Source organism: Eleginops maclovinus, chromosome 14 (assembly GCF_036324505.1).
Source record: "Eleginops maclovinus isolate JMC-PN-2008 ecotype Puerto Natales chromosome 14, JC_Emac_rtc_rv5, whole genome shotgun sequence".
Classification (NCBI taxonomy): domain Eukaryota; kingdom Metazoa; phylum Chordata; class Actinopteri; order Perciformes; family Eleginopidae; genus Eleginops; species Eleginops maclovinus.
In genome coordinates, this window is record NC_086362.1 from 12,136,622 (window position 1) to 12,160,705 (window position 24,084).

The following is a 24,084-nucleotide window of genomic DNA, read 5'->3' on the forward strand; positions in this document are numbered from 1 at the left end:
CCCAGCAAGCAAATCAATAGCAAAATAGAAGACTCCTCCTGAATTGTAAAAGGCACAGCTCAGTTTTAAGTCCCTACAGGTACAATTATTGAGTGGAATAATTATCTGACAGTTTGGGCTGACATGAGTGATGTCTGAACACTCTGAGGTAGGATTTATATTCAGATGTGCGTGTACTGTCAACATGGCTCACAACAATAATACAAAGAAACATGCCACTAATTACGTTGTTTTGTCACAAACTGGTGCAACAAATGTAACAAGGAGGGGAGGCCAGGCAAATTAAGGTGAACAATTAACTATTTGACTAGAAATAAAAAAGCAAAACTATTTGAAGAGGTTGATATGTATAGCCTTGGTGGATGAAAGGAGGAGATATACAAACCATTTATTTTCAGTTATATTCCTTCTTTACTTGAATCATTACAAAATGTGATTCAAAGAAGTGGGTGAGTGAGTGATCAGTCCCATTTTGTCAGTAGCCCTATAATTCCATTTGGATAGCTATTATTCCCCTGCCATCACTTTCATGTTCGAAACAAATAAGCACCCATCAGCCCTCTTAGCATCCTTGATAATGTGCTGCTGACTCTGCAGGAGTTCGCACACAATACATGACAATCTGAGCCTAAACGTTGAAGGCAGTGTACATACATGTACATTAAACTCACAAACTCCAATGCACTATGCTTGGTTTTTCAGATTAGAACTTACATCAAATACTGTACTGTGATGGTGCTTCTGAAGGGATAGGAATAGAGAGTCACAGTTTTTCGGGCAGTTACAAGAATAGCAAACTGCGAAATAAGGCAGATAAAAGCTGAGTTATCCCAATAATAGCCGGCACAGGGTCTTTTCTTAAATGCATTGGTAAGTGGATTGGTTGATACTTCCCAAAAAGTTTTGAATTAACACATTGTTTACCACCAAAACAAAATCTCAAGTCTAAGCCACAGCTGCTAGGAAGTGATTTATCGCATTTCTGAAGATCTAGATGCATGTAGTCTCCCCTCGACATGTTTTCAGATACATTTAGACGTTTTAAGTGGCAATACTGCCTTCATTTTTTAAAACTGTAATGCAAAGGAACATGTTTCATCTTCAGGTTTGGTGATATAGCCAAGGGCATTTGCAACATGTGAAATATGTATAATCAGTCCAATTATTTTCCAAGCATCAGGTCTGCCCAATTACTCTTTTCCAATAAAGTCCAGTCTGGGGTGCGATGTCCCAGCTGTAACTCCCAGCTCGCTCTGAGCAAGTTTGCCGAACCAATTAAGACTGACGCTATCATCAGCCTGTTGAGATTAAGCTGAGACAAAGTCAATAAAAAAGAAAGAGTTTGAATATCTTTGAGACGCGGAATGGACGAACCATTATGGTTGTCAGGTACGATAGTGAAACTGTCTCTTAAAATCCCTCTTAATCTCTTAGCCCTATCACTAATTTCCAACTGTAGATTCCTGAGAGTTACAAGAACTTTGTGGAAACCGTATAGCTAATAATAATCCAGATCTGCATCCTGTCTCAGCATATTTCAAAATATATCATCTTTGACGTATCCATGTATATGTAACAACAACAACAACAGCAAATAATCCTGGATAGAGGAGCGATGTTATCCAATCACGTCAAAGGAGGATGACTTGCTATTTCCTCTCCAGACAGTCATCTTCAGAATGCCATCTGTACATGATCTTATATACCGTCACAGAGCGATAGCTATCAGAGCAAGGCAGTCATGTTGAATGCTTTTGGGGAAGGCAGCATCTGAGATTGTGTGTGTGTGTATGCCTGCACAAGTGAGGGGAAGAGAAATGGAAAGACCCTAAAATGTCAGCAAAGTGTGTGAGGTCTTCTCCAACTTCTTGTCAGTGTGTGTGTAACTCTTCAAAGATCAACAGCCGTCTGGAAACTTTTGGCATGTCTTTTCTCAGCCCCCTTTTTTCCCTCCTTTTTTATAGGCCTCCCTTTGTAACCGTCCCTGAAAGATATGTCATGTCAGAAAAAGGATTGAAAAAAGGATTCACTCTCCTCGTTTAAAGGGAATCAATAGCTCCGTCTCTCCTTAACTGCTTCAAAGAATCAGCCTGCACTGATGCAATAATACACAAAGGTTGGAGGAGCCATCTGTATTATTGAGTTATTGTTTGAGAGCCAGTCTGAGAGTTCAAAATAAGAAGTGTGTATAAATATGTAGCTGCAGCGCCAGTACGCCTTAAGGCTTATTGCTTCTCAGAAACTGACTTCATCACCAACATCAGTGCCTTTTTCCTCGTGGAATTTTCCTTTTATCAACCGGCCTGTCCTACCGTACCGGCGCTCCCAAGAGGCATTGCGGCTGCCGTTAGACGCTGCAACATTGACCGCAGGCCTTAATGAAAAATTGTGGCGTCTGGTTTCTTCGATATGACCTGTTTATCCCCACGGTGGATAGCAGTGGCCTGAAATCCAGTATCCTAAATCAATGTCCCCTCACGGAGAAAGCATCCCTGATGATAAGCTCCACCCTAAACACAATCCTCTCTCACCCCCATACAGAGGGGAAGACTGAGGAAAAGGGGAGTGGTGTGAAAAACCTAAATCAATACTTTTTTCATTATCGCTTTGATTCATGAGTCTTCTCTGATTAATTTTCCACCCCATTCCGAGGACAAAGGAAAATAGTATTTTTTTTTGTCTGTTCTTCGAGCCAAATTACCAGCCGGCCTTTGTGAACGGAAATGATAATCAGGGGGCATCCCGCCATGTTTTGACTCATCTCTTTGCATTCTCTTCACCTCTAGCACCGCAGGTACGATTGATTGGTCAGATCGATGGCGCCAGAGCTAATTGGACAAAGTAATAAATATTTAGCCTCTTTTTTGTGGATGAGGGAGTTGGTGGAAAACCATGAGTGCAGCAGAGCATTTCCATCATTATTGTTATTCTAGCGGAAGCGGGGTGGCAGATTGCTTGATTAGTCCACGGTTGACTGAAGGTCAGAGAAATCCATACTCGGCCGGGTTTTTGTTTGCTGACAACTCCCAAGGCTGCACTAATTTACTTAAACCCACAGTTTTTAATAAAGGCAAGCAGACAGTGTTTAGGAGAATGTAGATGCAGATCATCCTGTCTGCCCTGTTCTCCAGGTGCAGACACACACATACAAAACACAACTCAGACTATGTGAAAATGCATTCATGCGACCAGGGAAGATTGCCCTCCCAACACCTTGTCTTCATCCTCTTTCGCCTTCCCATCGCAGGATTGGGTAGATTTAGCCTCAACAGGAGCAGCAGGTGTTTGCCGGGAGAAACAGTGACACATGGATGCTCCCTGTCACACTACTCATTAGAGACTCTGCACCTCCTTTGTCTCCTCATTTAGAGGAGCGAAGAGTGCACGTACACAAACACACACATGCTTGTACACAAGTGCACACAGTAGCAGGTGGCCGCTATCAGCTGGACAAATCAAAGCAGGCAAACTCAACACCAGCTTATTGGATAGAAAGTGTGAAAAGTATTTTCAAATGTCACTAGATTTTTTCTTTTTCCTCCCAACTTTGGCACTAGTGTTCATGACATTTATGCCAGTAAATGTGCGGATGATAAAGACAAAGTAGAAAGTGACAAGTGTGACTGCTATAGTGGCATCGCGCACAGGAAGCTCTCTGGGGAAGGCGAAGCATATGGTAGTTGCTCCGCATGAGAGGGGTGTTAATTGATGAGAATTAGTTTACTGAGAGTACACGCACAAGAAATGCAATGATGATCCGTGCTGCATGTCTAACTCTCGGCGCCCCTTTAATGAGTTGTCAGTGTTTTAACACAGTGGTGTGACAGCTTTAGAGGGAAACTTCTGGAAGCTTTGGAGCTAGATTACATATTAAAATAAGTAACATGAGTTCACAACACATTTAATATTAGTTTAGGTACATTAACAGACGTCAGAATGGGACAAATGTCAAAATTTGACAGTGCTCAGTGATTTCTTATATTGTTGTGTCACTTTCAAGTAAAGCTGTCTGACACAAATACAAATATATTTGAATAATTTGTTTTGTACTATGAGGGAATGACTCATGCATGGGGCAATGTGGGTTTTGTAGCACTTTGCTAATGTTTATTTGAGTGTGATATAGCCTGTCCCAGAATTCTATTCATTTATTACAGAAAAAGATCTGTAACAGTAATCCTACATTGCATATTGGAAAAATGTAGGGTCTTCCAAGAGACAAATTTAAGAAAAATTGCCAAAATTCATACAGTATATGCCCTTGATAGGCTGCTAAAATAGTGTGGGTCAAACACAAAAAACAATCACTCCTAAATTTCCCATAATGCACCTACGTCCTCCCTTCCTGTTGAAGGCCCAGTCAGTAGTAATCCCTATGACTAGGAAACAGACTTTGACTTGTAAAGCTTTAAGTGTGTGTGGCTTTTATTAAACTGTTTTGGTACTGCTGCGCTGCATTCACACAGATCAACATTAGCATGCGCTGAGCACCGTTGTTCCTCCCAACATGGCTCAACTCCCTTCCGGTTTGTCGGCCATTTTAGAAAAGTCTTTCTCCTCTTGCTCACAGCTCTCTCTCCCCAGCTTCCCTGAATAATAAACATGGGAGCAAAAAAAAAAAAAAAGGGATAACGCCAACTTTCTTCTTCTCTCCACCATCCACATTTTGCACTTACCCATCCTCCCTGTCTCTGTACCCTATTGTCTTTTTATGCCTCTCTTTTCTCCCCCCTTCTCTGGCACACAACCTCTTTATAGCCCTCCTTGCCGTGCTGTGATAATTAGTCAGTGCTAAAATAATACAGCCTCGAGAAAACAGCTAGAGCTGAGCAGAGGGCTTAGCTCCGCTGGGAGGGAAGGAGGAGAGGAGGGGCGGGGGGGGGGATAGCCAAGGAGAGAGGAAGCGAGAGAGAGGGAGTATTGTGTGTGTCAGCCGATTTCAAATGGCTACCAGCGGATTGTTAGATAATGAGTGTTGGGTAGCGTATAGGTAGTGTGTGTGTGCGTGTGCATCTCCATTCCTTCTGTGTACTGCATGACTAAGAGTGTGTGTGGCCAGTTCTGTGGATGTGGTTGAACGCCTGTTGGCCTTGCAGTCATTAAGGCCTCTGCTTTCCATCCTCTCCGACCGGAGCACACCTAGAGACACATTTGTAGGGCATAAAGAAAAAACAGTACACATGTGCTTCTGTTTAAAAAAAACAATGCATAATTGTGCATATATGAATCTACAGCAAAACAACAACAAATGAATAATATATTTGAAAATAATGATTAATGATCGATTTGTCTTTATTATGCTTTATTAAACAATAGATGGGTTGGAAATGTCCCGACCCTTCGCATATCACTTACAATGTGTTGGAGTGCTATCCTATAGAGCGAGACTATTACATAGTGAGGTCATTATGTGAACAGAGGATTCAAATTGTAGTCAGTGATCAACCTTCGTTCAAAAGTAGTCTAAAGTTCAAGTACTCTGTGTGTCTGTATGCGACTGTATGTGCGTTATATAAGTGTATCTTCATACAGCTGCACATACATGCTTCAGTATGTGCACATGCAGCCTGTGTTTGTATGTATTTAAATATACCGCGGCATACTTGACAGCCCACAGGGTCGGGAGCAGTTCCTTGTGCTTTCATTACGCTATGCTAATCACAGCCAACGCCCGTCATTTCTCATTCACCACCGGGCGTATTGGAGCCGAGCCAGGTCCTAACTCCTCTGTTACAGTTCAAACAGGAAATCATTCAGCGCACGAGGCAGCTGGATCTTTTAAGGCTGGAACTCAAAAATAGTGTTGAGGCAAAGTTCCTCTGACAGGGAGATCTGAGGAAATTCTTTTGTAGATGTTGAGGGCTGGTGGTTATATTGACAGCATAGCCAACAGAAAGTTTGTCAGTTTGCCCTAGTTTGAATGCAACGCAAGTGAGGGCAAGTGAAACTGCAGCAGTGGCTCTGCAGATTAGCATTTCAAAGGGGACTGACAGCCAGCAATGGTGCTAGTACTAGTGCTAACACTCAACATAACAACATGATATACACATACATTAACACATGTCAGCAGCTAGGAGGAGTGATGATGAAACTTTGTCATGTTTACAAGAAAAGACTCATTACTCATGAATGCATCATAAAAGGGGGGCTTTATTCGATGTGACAAAAGATAGCAAATCAATCCTTTTTATACAATGTTATGACTGGCTTTTCTAAATTAGCATTTTAAGAAATGATGATCAGAGAAACTAAACTCAAATACAAATATGATTAAATTAAGAGACAAAAGTAAGCCTTCTTGTAATTTATTTCTGTTCTGCTAATGAACATATTCTTTATTTGCAAATCAAAACTCAAACAAACTCAAATTTAACCCCTCTTCTCAATCCTCTCTTTGTGTTTTTGCAGCTGGGACAACTTACATCTTCGGGAGAGGCGGAGCCCTCATCACATATACCTGGCCACCCAATGACCGGCCGAGCACACGGGCAGACCGGCTGGCAGTGGGCTTCAGCACGCAGCTGAAAGAGGCCGTTCTGGTCAGGGTGGAGAGCGCCAAGGGACTGGGAGACTACCTGGAGCTGCACATAGTAAGAATCTACCTTCGGGATTCATTTGTTGTGTTCGCAGGATGATGCATATTCAACTTAAAGCTGTACATTGGTGTTAAAAGGTGGAAGGTGACATAAATGTGCACATTAATATTAGACTATATATACACTTGTGGACCCCTTTAAGTTGTTGGTTTGGAGTTTGGCTGAATGTGTAAATCTTGAAGGATAATTCTAGTTGATATTGTCACTTAGGAAATCGTAAGACAACTCTATCTATGAAATGCTTTTCTACTTACTTACAATACGATGTTTTATTCATGTTACGGTAGGGTATCTCCCTCTTTGACTCATGAAGAGGTGTGGTTACATCTGTTCTGGACGTTTGGTGTGTAGTTCTTACTAGGGCCCCTCAGAGGAATCTGTGTGTGAGAGTCCTGGAACTAGATAATCGCCCCACAACATTTCTCTCCATCTCCTGTAAAAATTGTTATTGGCCTCATTCCTGCTTTATTGATTTCACATATCAAGGAGAAAGGTCACTTAAAATCACCACGAGTAATGACTTTACATAGCAATTAAGGCATAGCAGGCATTAAGTAATGCATTTACACCAGGTTTAACGGCCTCCTGGTGACCCTGCACTTCCTCTTACCAGTATTACATCCAAAACTCACAGTTTCAGCGCTCCAGCTCTTCCTTTCACACACTCTTAATGTACGCAGTGATAAGACACTATCACTGTTATCTACACCTGTCTACTCTCAGCCGTGTGTGTGTGTGTGTGTGTGTGTGTGTGTGTGTGTGTGTGTGTGTGTGTGTGTGTGTGTGTGTGTGTGTGTGTGTGTGTGTGTGTGTGTGTGTGTGTGTGTGTGTGTGTGTGTGTGTGTGTGTGTGTGTGTTTGTGTGTGTGTGTGTTCATACCAATTCCACATCCCGGTGACCCCAATTTGTTTGGGCTGGCCGTGCCTGGAGGCGACAGGGACATGGTCGACCCCGGGTCACTCCTCTTCCAGTGATCAGTAAGCTGAGAGGAACCGAGAAAGGGTTGATGGGAAAGACGTGTAAGATGGAGGGGGGGGCTTTTTGGGGGCAGGTGGCTACACCAAGTAGGTCAAGGCCAATTTGAATGCTCCTAACATCAGTGATGAGTAATGATAATGGCTGTGAGCATGAATGATTACAGTTTTGAATGCAGCAGACACAACAAGTGAGGCCATAATTAAAGTGGTGCTGTAGCAGAGGTCAGACGCATCAACTGTGAAGGGACCATTTCTGTCATTTTTTTAGCAGTATTACTGTTGATTTTTAATGTTTAAAAGGATTAGCCTCTGCCATTTGCAAATATAAATATAAGTTGAATATCAGACTTAGAGAGACCAAATGTGGCCCCAACAATTATTTAATTCATCATTTCATCAGGTTGTTTTGGTTTACAGCCCAAAGCGGGTGGTAAACTCCATCTGTAAACAAGCTCCCTATTCATATATCTGCCTAGTTCTTTTTATTTGATTTAAATATTACTGTGTCCGCAACAGTGCAGAATTACTTGTTTTGAAAAAAATGAATAGAAATGCCTTAGCAGCATTAGAGCCTTAGAGCTTAGCAGCAATTTCATTTTGAGTTAGAATCTGAATGTCAACATTATTATTAATGATTTGGAGCTTCAAAATATTTGGTACAGCCGTAGAATAGTAAAGGGTGTCCGTGCTGTGCGCAGATCCTTGAAAGAGGATATTTCAAAAGCACAACAGTGATGTCTCTTTCTACAAACGTAATTGCTGTGAATGGAACCGTTTTCTTGTAAAACAAATATTTCTCGTTAAAAGTGTTGACAGCGTGTTATGTGGATTATTATTATGGAGGAATGAGACACTGTTTCTGGGAGGAGGTGTTGGATTTTAAATGTGTTTAGGTGTTGTGAGCACCAAAGTTTATTCCTATTATTTTAACGCCTTGAGAAATCCACAGCTACATGCCACCTAAAAACTCTCTGAGATAAAGTGTACATTATGTTATTTTACTGAACTGATCCTTTAACTGAGATGTAACTTTTGTAGAGTTTTAGTTGCATTGGTTCTCATTCTGCCTGACTGAGTGGCTCCTGAATGTTTATCTCTGCTCATCCCTCAAGATCAGTCATCAGTCATTATTTAGCTCGCTCTTCTATCAACTGCATATTCTCCATCTAACTTCTGTGCCTTTCATTTGCTCTCTCGTTCTCTCCCGTCTGGCCCGTTCATTCTCTCTCTCTCTCTCCCTCTCACACACACACATCAGTGGCTCCGACACACCGGCCCGGCTCCTCTGCTCCCATTGCAATTACATTTAATTTGCTGCTGTTGCTCCCGAGTCGCTCCCATAAATGACTCTGTTCAGCCCGTGGTGGGTGTTTGGGTCCCGTTAATTATGCCTGTCTCTCATTGAGGGGAGAAGTACAGGCAAATTAGACCTGAGAACCCAGGAGCCGCCGCTCCATATCATCCCACCTGATGGGGGCCTCACAGACCCAATCAAACTACAAAATAGCTCCACGTTTAAGCAGTGATGGTGGCCCTGAGGTCCCAAAACCCGAAGCCTTATTCATAAGCTGTGGCAAAAACAGCATTTCACTTTTCATTCCAGATTGGTGGAGTATTGTTTTGTTTAAATTTCCTGGCTTTCGAGAATAAGCATCCAAGCAACTGATTATTGTAAACATTTAAACGAATGACCTTCCTAAGCCCGTATTATTAAGCCAGTGGCCCACAGACTCAGATCACAGCTGCTTGCTAGCGTTGAACTATGACACATCCCTGTTGGACGCTGTCTGTCTCACAAGACATGCTGGCTCTCGTGAGCACAGCTGATAATCACAGCTGATCGTGATAACATGATTCCTTATCTCTCGCAAACCACCCGTCTTTCTGTAAACCCTTCCTTCCTTACATGCCCTCTACCTCCTTATTCCAACCCCCTCTTTTTTATCTGTCCATTTCACTGACAGCTAGCAGGTCATCACTCACTACATCTTCCTGACGCGCTGTCATCAGGCCCCGGGGCAGGAGGTGTAAAGTGGACGCGCTGGAATAAGGAGCTGACTGGTTTCTTTTTTAAAAAAGCACACAGCATATCCTCACAAGACCTTGTCTCTCGCACTCTTCTAATTATTTACTGTGGGTGTGTCTGCAAGTGCTGCAAACTTTCTGGTTGACATTTTGAGAGTTTTAGATGAAAAAGCTTGGAAATTCATTATCTGGAAAATGCCATAGGAATGAATCATCTGCGGGTAGACCAAACATGACTGTGCATATTGCTGATGCAGTGCAGTATTGCTCAAGTCTGTATAGATTCTCTGTCATCCAGGTCAGGGCATATAAAGCAGTAGTAAACAGAAAACAGCTGGATGCACTGAAGACCGTCTGCTGTTCTTCCTGCAAAGATCCCTACTACTGGCTGGTGGGGACTTCCTCTGCATTTAATCTCCCAGAAAAGTTAAATACCACAGAATTCCCCAGGAGGCACGAGAACTAATTAAGCCTCTTGGATAAAAGTCTTTCATGAACACTTAGTCATTCTGGTTGCCTTTTCATTGTGCACAGAGCACGCATGTTGGTAGCTCAACAGGAAACCTTGTTGTAAGCTTGGGTTTGAATTAGCAACTGAATTTTTGGTAGGCTTTAACTGTTTGTACATCGACTATTCTCCATAGAACAAATGTCAATGCTCAAAGAAATCTATGTTTCAAAATGAACCTCTAAAAGGTTACAGATGTGTTGGTTAGCGTTTTTATTCTCAAAGACAGTTAAGGTACCTTTCTGTTTCATCAGTCACACCATGAATTAGATTGAAACATATACAGCTTTTATTACTTCAGTGAGCGTTTATGTTTGCCTCCATTGGGTAGACGGAATGTCCCCCTGTCCCCCACATGTCTTTGACAGGGTGTTCGATCAGCAGAAGTAACAATTTTGGGAGGTCAGGACATCATTTTTGCCAATCTTCATGACATTTCCACCATCAGGACCTGGTGCAGAGCTTCAGGGAATGAAGGGGACAGACAGATATGGAAGTGGGGTGATAGCTAAATCTCACATCTGTGGCTGCAGGTAAAAGGCAGATGTCCTTGCAAGACCTTGGAAATGTAAAGAAACAGGCTATTTTTTATATAAGTATAGTAAAAAAAGAGTATTGAAGCCATAATCGTATACCTTTCTAAACTTTTCAGCAATGTCATCACTAACATTATCAAAAACCGTAATCAAAAGTTGATGTTGCAAATGATGTTGTTCTTCAAAATATGACATGCCATATGTGCTGATATTCATTAGGGACTGCTGTTTTAAAGGTCTAAGAGTAAAGATGTGCAGCTCTAAAGATCTGTTAGCAGTTATTAAAGATTGTTTAGTCGGTACACAAGTTAGTTCAAGTTTTTCAAGATATACCCTCCTCTAGTGAAAGCTGCACTGGTATGGCAGTTTCCCCGCAGTCATGCCTCAGTGCAAACAAAAGTACATCATGATTTTGTGCTGACTTGATAGTCTGGGTTGGGTCCATTTTTTTTCCTGTACATTGGTAATTTGAAAAGTGGGCATGGGAAAAAAAGTGTTGCCTTTCATTACAGTCTGGCAAGAACGCCTTGTTTTCTCCCGCTTCACGCTCTGCTGTACCCTGCTACCTGGCTCAGGTGACAGCACTGCAGGCAGCCCGCCCACCCAGTGTGGTAAACAAGGGTACTGAGGTAAATACATTCTGGAGACCATCTCAGGTTTTGATTTCTCCAGAGGAAACCGCTTGTCTGGAGGGGCCTCATGAAATTAGCATGCAGGTTCTTTAATCTGAGCTGAAGTCTCATTAAAAACAGAAGGAATGTCTCTCTTTTATGAGAAGCTCTCACTCAAAGCAATAAAGGCACAGAAAACAGCAAATTGGGGTTATTTGTTCTCCACATAGAGATGAGTCATTAATGAGGAAAGGAGCAAATATGGGAGACTTCACGAGCCTCTCATAAATGTTCTGAATGGCCTGACAAATGCCTGATTGTAGCGGCTCAGATTCACCTTTCTACTCTGGGATTTCTTTCAGTGCATTTCTATAAGGTTGTCTGTTTGTATTTATTGCTGTTCTCTCTGGCGTCGCTCACATTTGACAGTCATTACATTTACAGCTGGCAAGTTGTCGCACTAACTGCTCTGTGGGAAGTGTCTCATCTGCAGTTATGGGCCGGTGCACAGCGGGCCTCCCCGAGAACCTCCATCACGGGCTGTCCGATCCCGGCTCATAGCATTAAATAAGGGCTGCCTCTGATTACCCGTTAGGGAGCCATCCCTCACTGCTACTGCCTCGTTTGAGCAGCAGAGGAGAGAGAGAGAGTGGGGGGGAGTAGCTAAAGAGACATGGCTATATTTTGTCGTCTTGACCCCACCCTTACCCCTCTCCCAGCATGTGACTAATGCTGATTGCCAGGGAGAAAGAAAGCCATTTTTGGCCAGCATTGCCACAGTGGAGTGTTGATCAGCTTCCCCCTGATCTCTTCTCTTCTCACTGTCGACTAATGAAAGGAACACTCCTCTTTATTTCAACACACACCACAACGCTATTTTCAAAAGAAAATTTATTTATTTTATGATGGCCACAGGTTATCTGTCAAGGGTTTAAGCCGGCAACTGTTTAATTACGGGTTGAAAAATTTGATCTGACGTGCGACAGCAGCCTGGGATAAGATGGGGGGTGGATGGAGAGCTTTGTGAGAGTGCGGTAGGGAGTCAAGAGATGCTGGCGTCTGATAAAGGCAGATGGTGATGCGGATAAAACTGTCAGAGAGAGGCAGAGGCTTTTATCCTCTACTCCCTGCCCCAAGAAAAACACACACACACACACACACACACTAACTAGCTGTCAGAAGCATGCACGGTCACGTGCTGCTCTCAGGTTCCAGATAGCTGCCAGAGTTGCACACAGTCACATTTGCAAGGACGCCTTCACATTCACTTAAAAGACATGTGTTATTAACCCTCACACTTTAATGCATGCAGTCCATTTACAAGGGCACCCCCCCCCACCTAGTGATTTTGTTATTTCCTTATTATTTATAACTCCCACCTCGTCCCCTTCAGCTTTCCTTCCTTAAATGAGTGTCACTTCTCCCACCTACTCTCCTTCATCTTGCCAGTGGGGGAAAAGCCAGACATGCAGGGAGGGACGGAGGGATGAAGCGTGGAGAACAATCGAGGGAGAAAAGGAGGCATGGCTTTGATGAATGCAGCTGCCTCGCAAAGGGGAGCGTGGGCCGCTGTCCATAATGAGATGGGGTCCTGGTGGGTTTGGCAGGGTCTCTCTCCTCAGCTGGCAGGAGCCCGACAGCGTATCGATTAATCCTTCCCTCTCGCATCACTAATTAATTGTCCCTGCGGGTGGAGGAGCGGCAGTGCCTGAGCTGAAGGGGGGGCATATTCCACCTTAGAGGTTTCATCATGGGTGGCTAACTGAGGATCCCACCTCCTTTCATATCTGAGCATTCATAACCAGAAGCCATCAGTCAGACTGGTGATGCTGGTAGAGGGCAGCACCCAGCAGGGTTCTAATTGCTGCCTGAGAAGCCTGACTCAGAGCACATCACTCTCATACTGTGTCCTTTTTAAAGCATTGCCTTGCCTGCTACCTGTTGGCTGGTTTTTAGATGCGAGAAGTAACTCACCACTGCATCGCTTCACTTCAGTCTGTGGCTTTGTTAGTATTTCAGATCCAAATGTGAATGTCCTTTTTCCAGTGACTATTAATTCAGTGCAGCACCTTGCACAATGAAAGGGTTTATCTGAGATGCATGCTGTACCGAGGTCCTGCTTCACTGCACTGGATTAAAGCAGTTCAAACACATGTTGTATGAGCATTTAGCCCTTCCGGCCACCCCCCGACCAGTGACTCCCTGATTGATTTGTGTCAGAAGCACAATTTAATTAAACACTAAGTGTGTTATTAAAAGCTGATATAATTCAGTGCTGATTTGCTCTCGTGGTAAATACCATCAGGTCCTAATGGATGAAATCACAATGTGTGTTCAATGTATTGGGTTACAGTTGATGTGCACTTTCCTAAAGCTACAAGCTATGCACCAGTCCATATTGCGATTCCCATAAAATGTCCATTTATTGTGCAGCCCTATTTGCTTCTTTCTAATAAACTAAAATCCAAAGTGACCTGAAAGCAGCTTTGGATTCAATGAATTGCTAGAGAACACCTGTGTACAGGAGCTAGGGATTTAACCACTTTCAACTCACCACCCGACCCCCAGTGCTGTCCAGTAAACATAAAGTACTTAGACCAACTGGTGATAAAACAATTGTTCTGCTAACAGTGTGGCCTCTTTGCTCCCAATTGGTCCTTGGACCTGCAGCTCACACTGTCTATGTAGTGTGTTGGAGCAGAGTGGCGGATGTGGTTTCCGGATCAATAAGCCATTATGGTCCAAGAGGAAGACCTGTCTGTATGTTTTCAGTCCTGCCTTTAATAATCACCTGTGAAGAGGAATCCAGCCTGTTCCTGTTGTTTCCCGCCATTGTTTGCTACCTCTGTTGCTTTTCTCCATACATGTAGTGTATCCACAGTTAGTATAGTGAGGACTGTAAAACTGCTCATCTAGGCAGTCTTATATGATCCATGCATTCCACAATGTGGCCTTTAACGCTCATGACGTTAGAGCAAATATGTAGTGGGTTTTCCTAATCTCTGAGATTATGGTTTAGCTAAATTACCCAAAAGAAAATCTAAATCATAGCTATTCCCAAACAGTCCCAATACTTCAGAGTATTATGAAGACAGAAAGAAATTAAGAGCATGTCAGGAAATGGAGCAATGAAGAAAAATAGTATATTCTTCTAGCTCACTTTGTCTTTAGTGAGACCGAGGAGAGCACCGCTGTGAGGTCCTTTTCAAATGTCACCGCTGCACATCCCGCCTTCAGCTCCCTCTGAATGCACTTTAGCCCCCCTCCCTCGCATCGGGAACAGTACCAACAGGACAACTCATTTATTGAAAGCATCTCTAAAAGTATCCAGCACTGCTCATTAGATATTATTCTTAGCCTTCTTTGCATTCTGATTCATCTGCTGTTGCCGGTGCTATTTACACTTCTCTGTGACTAATACACTCGTTTTCTGTTTGAATGCGCAGGTGTCTGCACCATTCTAAATGGTCTCATTAAAACTATTCTCATCCGTGATTAACTTGTAATGCTGCCAGTCTAAAACAAACAGCAATTTCCTGCTGTGCTTGTTTGCAAACTCCTCATTTTCAAATGTATCACTTGCCCTTGTGTCCAGGCTGACATAGGAAGTTACCTTTTAGCATAAAATGTAATACTTTAAGACTTCTTATGACCCGCATGTCTTCTTCCCTCTTCCACCCCTCACCACATCCAGGATTTATCCTTGCCCTTTCCATGAGTTTGTCTATTGACTTTCTGAATGGTTGTGATAAAGTTGATGTCTTTTATTGATTGTAAAACAACTATGAATCCACAGAACCCAACTCCCCACCCTTTAATATATCAATAGACCACCAAATGAGCATTCTTCCTTTTGTCTCAGAGAGAATAGTCTATTAGAGTTCTAGGGTGTTTATAGGAGGAAAATCAAAACAGTCTGACGTTCTATCTGTTGGCTCTAAGAATCTGCTGTAAACTTTTTACAACCCTATCTGAAAACAATGGTCAGCTTAAAGCCACAATGTTACCAAATGTTTGGGTTTTTTTCTTGCTCTTATCTCAGTGCACCTTGGGGAGGATGTTTCTACCTTTAACATAGATGAGCAGAAAGCAGAGACGGAAAGCCTAAAGAACAAAAAGTAGAAAGACAATCCGGTCAATTCTGAGAGAGAAAAAGGAAACAGAGCCATAGAGAGAAAAGTAGTCTCCGAGAGAATGTCCTGGAGGCCGAGAAAAGGAAATAAGATGTTTACATCTGGTCTATCATGCAGAGAACACAGGACTATGTTCCCAAGCCCCTGGTGATGTACTCAAGGCACCAGTGATGAATGCATCCTTTCTCAGTCACCACTCTTAACTTTGCGAATCCATCAACCATTCCGCTGTTGGCATATCAAGAAAAAAACGCTCCATTATTCAGTGCTTTTGTTGCCCTGAACAGAACGGCAAAAAGAGTGAATGTGGAAAGCCATTAACTTAAATGTGGTCAGAATTGAGAGTAAAGTACTTGAAAAGTGTCCAGCAAAGTACAGTTTTGTTAAACCTCAAACTTTTGAGCAATAAAAGAGCTCATAATAAATCTCTCAGCCATTGTTCGGAGAGTTAAACGTCCCTCTGAGACGGCGGAACAACGTAGAGATTGTGTCGTGATGTTTTTCCATTTACTCCATTTTCAGTCCAGATAGGTTGCACCTCAAAAGTTCCCCACTGATATGGTCAGCGAGCAACAAACGTTGTTCCATGCACTGCGTGGGCATGTTGATGGTATCGATATGCAGGGGCCAAGTATGGTTGTCCTCTCACCGTAACTTGAAAAATTGGTCTGCTGCCAATGTCTTTCTGTTGCTTCAAGAGGAAAAAGAGGCTGAAGAGCCATGAGGAGAGGGACATAAGTGGATTTAAAGCACAGAACAAATGACATCATTTGTGTTACTGCATTTATGGCCTGTTTTACTACCTTAAGTACGACAGTGTTCTTTTGTATTAAACATCACTACAACTGTCTCACTTTAATTTGAAGGTAAAACTGATGTAGGCACAAACAAAAAGCAAGTAGGGATATTACATTCATGTCATCTGGGAGTTAACACAAATATTATTGTTGGTAAACAGCGCTCAAATCAACATCCAAGTTGTAATTCTCTCTTGGATACTCAGGCTTCCTGTAAACGTAGATATAACTGACCTGGTGCGGATTTACTTGAAATTACCCCAAAAAACTCATATGAATTCCTCACATCCTCCAATGGATTTCCTGGTAATCCAACCCGAATTGAACAGATATATTGATTCACCCATGGATGCCTACAGACAGTTTATGGAAGACTTTTTTGTCACCGCATATACATGGAGTTTCTTTTTCGATGTTGAGGTGTTCCAAAATCTCAACTATTAACTAGGTGGCCCTTATTGCTCTTAGAAATAACAGTCAAACCCAAGAAAAGAAAACTCTGTGATGGAATATTCCTCCAAAAGCAAAGAAGAAAATGTCCTCTTATCCTTTACATGGAGCTTCTTATCACTTGTCATTTTGTCCTGGTTATGGGTGGAAGAGTCGTCTCAGCAGTAATGCATCCCCACTGATATGAGTGACTGTGGTCTTAGCTCACTGAGCAGCAGAGAAATAGACTGTCCTGCCTGCCTCTCTCCTCACCCAAGAGATGGGATCCTGTTGTCAGACCGCCAGTAAGCAATGCATGTTGGGCCCCAGAGGCCTGTGCAAACCTGTCGCAGAGACCTGCCCATGGATGTTTACTGCTGAATCTTTCATGCGCTATCACCCGTACGATAAGGTGCAAATAGGTTTTCCTTCCTGCAGCTGCTGTATTGCTTTGGTAAATGTGCTGTAAGACCGTTTCTGGTTGGATTTGAAGTGAAAGCGGTGATGGAGTTGGAGACGAGTCCGGACGAAGAGAGGGAAAATACAAAATAGAGAAAGAAGACAGAGTGGATTATGTTGTAAAGATATACTAACAGATGTATGTGGTTTGGGCAGAAATACTTCTCCATAAGGGTACAAGCCAATTTGTTCAGAGATGGAAAAGAAGGGTGTGAAAAAGTGGGGAAATAAAAGTATAGCTCTCAATCACTGTTTTTTCTGCTGGGAAAAGGTCAGTTGGAGGGAAACACACAGCAGCCAGAACTGCAAACGGCTTCTGCCGTTAAAGCAAAGGTCTGTTTTTCTTATTATATATTATATGATATTAAGCTTAAGCTGTGTGAATCGAGGCCTGAAGAGGGAGAAGATCAACATGTGAAACAAACAAAACAATAACACTGTGTCGGACTGATATTATTCTGAGAACTCAAAAATCAGGTCAGTTCTGAGTCTTTGATTGTTTGATGATCTCTCCTCTTATATTCAGGGAAAGTAAAGCCACAAGGGAGGTACCTCTAATACGTGATTGAAGGATTGGTGTCATCTCGTTACTCCTGCGAAATTTAGGAGTAGAAGGAAGTTCATCATTCATTAAAAGCTGCTGCTGCTACTGGGAATTGTTATGTTCCTCCGGTTTGTTTTTCGAGACAATGAGTTGCAAGAATCACCGACAGCCGTCAGTCATTAAGTTTTTAACTATGGATTTGTCCCTGATAGAAGAGTTCTTGTGCGTGTGTCAAAGTGCATGTAATGGCCACTGGATGAACAAAACTTTATAGTTTACTGGTGAAATTAAAAGAGGAGTGAGGGTAATCTTGCTTATATTTCATCTGCATATTTTAAACACAATTAAATATGTCTGCAGCTCCTATATAAAATTCCAATTTGGCAGACAGGATTAAAAGTCTTTTATAGCAGGTTTTGATAGTTCTTTATTTTCCCCTCATTCCTTAACTCTCTTAACCCTGTATCTCTAATTATTTTATCATATCTCGGTTGCTCTTCATCCATCTCTGCTGAGTCATCGTTGTGCTTGCACAGAGCCAGGCCTCAGAATGATATGCTGAATAAGAACCCTTATATTTGTCGCTGGTATAGCAAAAGGCTGTGGGACAGTTGATGCAAGTAATGGAGGGAGTAGTCTCCAGTTTGACACTAATGACTGTAAGAAGCTGTGTTTTCATATCGTGCCCAAAGGAGAAAATGTGCTGACATTATTTCAGCATAAGCTGTGATGTGAGGCATTTAGGGACGTGGGCAGATAAGCTGATGTATCCACTGCGGCGAAGAATCTGACATTTTCCATCAGATCTGTGAAGAAGATACTTAGCGATGGCACAGGCTGTTACCATTGCAAGAAGTTCCTGACGAGACAAAGAGTCCACCAACTCTGATTACTGTCCTGTGCATTCTGGATCCTTCCCACTCAACTGAGACCAGACAGTAGCCATCGAGCTTTTCCTTTTCTCTGCAAAGAACTGGGCCAAGGCTTGGGGAAAAAAAGGCTTTCTACTTGGATGTCTTCCCAGAACAATCAGCCGAACCCACTGCCTGTTTGATTAAAACACAGATGAAAATGAGCTTCTCAGAGCAGCTCTGCTGAGCCCTTTCCATGGTGACCAGTTTGAATGTCAATGTGCACTCTGCTACTGTTGACTCATTCAGGGCATATGAAGTGTATAACATATAAAAACAAGTTTGAATCCAAGCAATCCACACTAATGCTGCTGACGCATGATGAATGCCCAGAGAGGCAGACCACAGTCATCTGACAAATGAAGCTTTCCCCCGATGTGCTTACTCCACCTGCTCACCGGTTAACATTACCATGCAATCCTCGCTCAGTCAAGCAGGGTGCAATCCATACATATGTGACAGATAGGGCATAGCTATCAAAGCTGGCAGCCGTGATAATTAGAAAAAGGCAATAGTTGGGGCCGAGAAGACCATTTCCCTGATGGATTAACAGCAATCGCTTACAGAAGCATCCCAGAGCTGTTTACACTGGCAGTCATAAGGCAGATGTATTGAGCATCAGTAATGCATTTCCCTGCGTCCACTCCATCAGAAGCAATCGGCGAGCTAATCAACAGATGTAATGGCATACAGTGGTCTGTTTCCAAACACAGCAGATCTATTATCATAAGAGAAAATAAGATGCATAAACAACACACACTTCCCCACCATCCTGTTCCATACACACACTGCAAACCAACTGGGAATGGAGGATCTGAGCACTGACTGTGATGCCAGTTACCCAGAGAACAGGACACCAGGAGGCTATTGTGAGCCCCCCCGCTCCTGCTGTTTTAACAAGGCTCAGATCAGAGATACTTGGCTAGGTCAGATGGCCAGGGGTGGTGCCTCTTAGCGTTGGTGCCCCCCACTAGGTTTGCAGCTGTGTGTGAGGCATCCCACTGCATTCTGTCTGGCCTTCATGGGTGGGCTTAAAGCTCAATAATAGCTGGCTCCATCACACATATCTAAAATAGAAAAACGCTCAGTGCTGGCATCACATACGCCAGAGTTACTCCACGGTTGAGGGAGCTATCTCAGGGACTGGAAGGTTTAGAGAGGAAACATCACGCAAGCATGCCTACAGTACAGACACATGCTTCATAAATCTCCCCGTGCTGGAGGCTGTCACGGCTGGGTGTCGAGATACCACACTCGATAATTAGCTGCACATCTGGCCTGATGATTGAGAGAGTAGGCCAGACAGCTGGTACAGCACTATCAGTGTTTAATGTGTGAATCTGGAGGGTCTTGGTACAACAGAGCCAACGCTGTCTATGAGGGGGCAGGGGTGTCAGGGGGAGCAGCAAGTTAGCCACTGAATCTCATGCTGAATGAAAGGTGTGGCCTGATGTGGATTATTCCTGCAGGTCCTGATGCCTATAGCAACACTGCCGACTGTCTGTGATTCTCAGCTGAACGGAGGGTCTCAGCTCAAATGTTGGGTGCACAAGGACACAGCAATCCAAAATGAAAATGTTCCATGTTTCTTGGGTGATTTGCTCACTGTTTACTCAAAAGTGATTTACCCCAAGCAAACAATATTGCTGTCATTGAATCCCTGGAACTACAACAGGATGAAATACTGTACTAATTAAATGTAAACCTGTGCATTACATTACTGCACTCAGATCATATTAAATATCAGAAAAATAACTTCATGCAGGGATTTTGGCTCTTAAAGAGGTAAAAACCGATTTATTTGACTGTCATTTACTGCATCTCAACGTTAATGTTCATTCAAAACAGATTGCGTGTAAAGAAATAGCTACAGACCAGATTATCCGCTGCAGCTGGCTGATGGTTAGCTTAAATATAACATTTCCACAGATAAGAAATATTAATGTGTAAATCACATTCATGAAAATTAAAACACGCCTATGTGAATTACAGTGAAGACCATCACTTATGTCAGTGCTCTGCGGCGTGGAACAGATATGAGAAAAGGTTATCCCTGTAATTGGGTTGATGGGTAGTAAAGCGTAGGTGTAATCAGTAGGCTTTATAAGATTGCTTACACAGTGTAGATACACATTCCTAATGAATAATATTTGATGTAAAGGTGAAGCCTGGGTGAGCAGGAGAAAGGTGTGGGCTCATGTCGCCATGCAGTATTCAGGGCAAAATGTACCACAACCTCCATAAAGTGTTTCAATAAACATGTATTTCTAGTTCAACGATTTAATTTAGGTCTTAGGACTTAACTTACTTGAAACACTTTTTTTAACATAAACTTATAAAACTGATCTAATCTTTCATTTATTACAAACAAAGGGGATATACTGAACATGTGTATATGGTGAAAATATTTAATGGGGTGAATATGGCATCGAATTGTTTGTTCTCAAAGAGTTGACCGCTCTTCTCCAACCAAAGCCTGGATGCTTATGTTCCATCTTTCTGAAGGCAGTATCTGAAAGAGAGGAAGTATATACTAGATGCAGCAAGCATTTTGGGATTTTAACATGAACGTGAGCTGAATGGTGATCTAAAGGAGGAACTGCCTCATTGTAAAGCTGAGAGTATGGGGAGCACCCTCCCCTCCACCAGCAGCACCACCAAGTCCCCTGCTCTTAATTATCCCCTGGAATTATACAAATGATGAATAAATATTTTAGATGGAGCTATAGCCAGGGCCGGTGGTGGGTCATTTAGCTGAGCATTTATAAAATGAGATCCCCCGATCATTCTGTGGGCCTAATAAAAGTTTAATGCCTGGCTGGAGAGATAAAGAGAGGTAAGGTCGCACTAATATGCCATACATGGCGAAGTTTGTGCTTGCAAAAATGTAGTATCCTCCCAATATCACACAGTTCCACGTCATCACACTGAGTGAGATGCTTAGATGGGACAGAGATCAACAGTTCTACCCATCCCCTCTACAACTGGAAAATATCTAAAGGTTTTTTTTTTTTTTTGTCAAGAGGCGTAAACTAATGAATGATAAAGCATCTTTTTCCATTTTACAATCAACAGCGCTCAGAGAATACGGCCCTAAAAAGCACCAGCTGCAGAATCTAAATACTTCATTACGGTATCCTCAAGGTACATCCCATACACCCTAACCAATAAATGTATGCTGCCATGACGCTTTGTAACAGCTGTTTTTGTTCTACAAGGATATTACGGCTGACTTTAGTTAGATATGCGGGGCACGTCCTACTCTCCCTGTTGGATAGTGCTTGAAAAAAACCTCAATTCCCTCATCAAAAAACAACAAAGTTAAAACAATCTTTAATTAAACTGTAAACTTCCTCCCAGTCTCCTACAGCACATGTATTATGCTGCTTTCATGCCATTAGCTATGATATAAGAGGTATTCATTAGGATTGTGCTGATCCCGTATAATTACTCAGATCGTTGTTGTAGCACGTCCTTGGGCTCGTGTTGACGGCAGCCATTTTGAATGAGCTGAGAAATGTCAAGAGTTGACTTGAGTCCGATGGGAGACGTGTAATGTCACCATGGCTGTGTTCAGCAGCATCTCCTGAATGCATTCTCCAGTGAGCCATTCCTCCCACATGGATGATTCAGCGCTCACCCAAAGCGATCCATCCAAAATCGTTCGCTGTGTACCGTTCCCTAGCCCTGTCCAAACATTATGCGACAAAACTCTCAAAGTGAGGACACGATTCAAACTGTGTCTGAGGGGTGAAATATGGCGCATGTTATCGACAGACACAGAACCCCCCCCCCCCTCCCACATAGCCTGTATCAGCGTATTCTGCAGTGCGGCTGTCGTTGACCCTCATGTCTCTCGACTGTGTAACACATCCTGACCCGGCATGTCCCCCAGCCAGGCCTCATCCTGGGCCTTTCTCACCCTGTTGGTATCACTCTGCGCAGCTTAGTGTATCTGAGGCCAGGGTGTCATGAAACCTTTCCCTCCCTATCAAAGTCACAACGGATACAACCTGGCTTGAGTCACTAACACAGGCACACTGTCGCTCCACGTCTGGATCAGTCCCTTTATCTTTATCTCTTCAGCCACTTCTTAGCTCCTATATTTGTTTGGATCTGTTCCCCTCTCTTCCTAGGTCCTACCTATGTGGGATGAACTTTTTTGTAATTTTCCAACTGATATTAGCATTTTTAGCAAATCTCAGATCCCATTTGTTCTATAATTGTCGACTTTTATGAAGGCTGGTCGTCCTGACTGTAGCTGTTAATGTTCTCTTTAAAACCTGCACATTTGTCATTCTCACTCAACTCAAAGTCACAATGATTCAACCTTCAAGGACTATGTCAAATTGATATAGGTATTTTGTATTATCAAGGGAAGATCTTTGGATACAGTACTTCACCAATACTCCTTAAACCTGGAGCTTTTCTGAGGTTAAGTGGTGGGAATGTGCTGGCAGACACACATTAAACTTGCAACTATGAGTTAACAGATAAGAGGAAGACAGTTAGCAGTTTTTTCTACCAGTTGTATTGAAGAAAAAACAACCACAGCATTTACCATTTAAATGGACTTATCTTGACCTTGCTGTCATGTTTTTAAGCACAGATAATTAGCTATCTAATCTGCAAACTTCGAGCTTCAGTGTTTTTTTTTTCCCTTTCTGCTAGCAGCACAAGACGTTAGGAGGGGGAAAAGGGACATGAGCTCTAAAGCACTTGGTTGCAGCCACTTCAAAACTTCAAAATGAAATTTTGCCAAATGAAAATTGGCTGTATGGAAAAAAATCCAGCGGCTGCGACATCATTAAACCAAAAAGGATAAAATATGTATTATTACTCCTTTGGGTCCTAGTCTTTTCTTTATAGAGAGCACATGTATTGTAATTTAGAGAGCAGATCTTAATGCTGAAAATAAAAACAATTTCAATTTAATTTGTTATTTTAATTCACATAAAATGTCTTTGAGCCATGTAGTTCTTCCATCTATATAGACTTTCCCTTACCTTTCTTCCGTCCAGCCTCATTTACTTCTCGCCCTTTTTTCCCACTTTCCTCTGAAGATTGCGGACTTAATGCAGGTTCAAAAAGCCTGGGCCCTGCCATGTATTTGTTCCAGTTAGACGGGGTTTAGCCAACTCTGTAATTGGCCCATGGTTAATCCCTGCCTTTCTTTTTAGCCACTTTCAATGGAGGGTAAATTACTTCTCCGTCTCCCTGTTGCACAAATTGGTTTACGGGATGTGTGTTTTGTGTATGCGGTGTGCGCTGTAAAAAGAAGAATGATGGCACTCCCAATATTCAGACATAAGAGCAGGCAGGTAGGTTTATGTCAGCAGCGACACACTAAGTGGAACCAAGATAAAAGCGTTGATGTTATAAAAGGCTGCTGTGTAACATAACTCCGCTGGGTCACCGTGTGATGGATGACATGCATGTTACTTTTTAACAGCTTGGTAGAGACTTGGTGGAGAATGTAAAACTCATGCACAATTAGCATCCTTGGGGTGCAAGGCTGTAAATCAGTTGTTGGTGAAGCAGCCGACTGTGTGAGGCGC

At 42.6% G+C, this 24,084-nt stretch overlaps 1 protein-coding gene across 1 annotated transcript in view; it reads left to right on the top strand.

Annotated features, from left to right (window-relative positions):
- Positions 1–24,084, top strand: part of nrxn2b (neurexin 2b) — a 488,648-nt gene that overhangs the window by 395,987 nt on the left and 68,577 nt on the right. Inside the window, exon 15 of the mRNA XM_063900632.1 lies at positions 6,409–6,590. Coding sequence (XP_063756702.1) covers positions 6,409–6,590 — 182 coding nt within the window. The remainder of the gene's footprint in view (positions 1–6,408; positions 6,591–24,084) is intronic.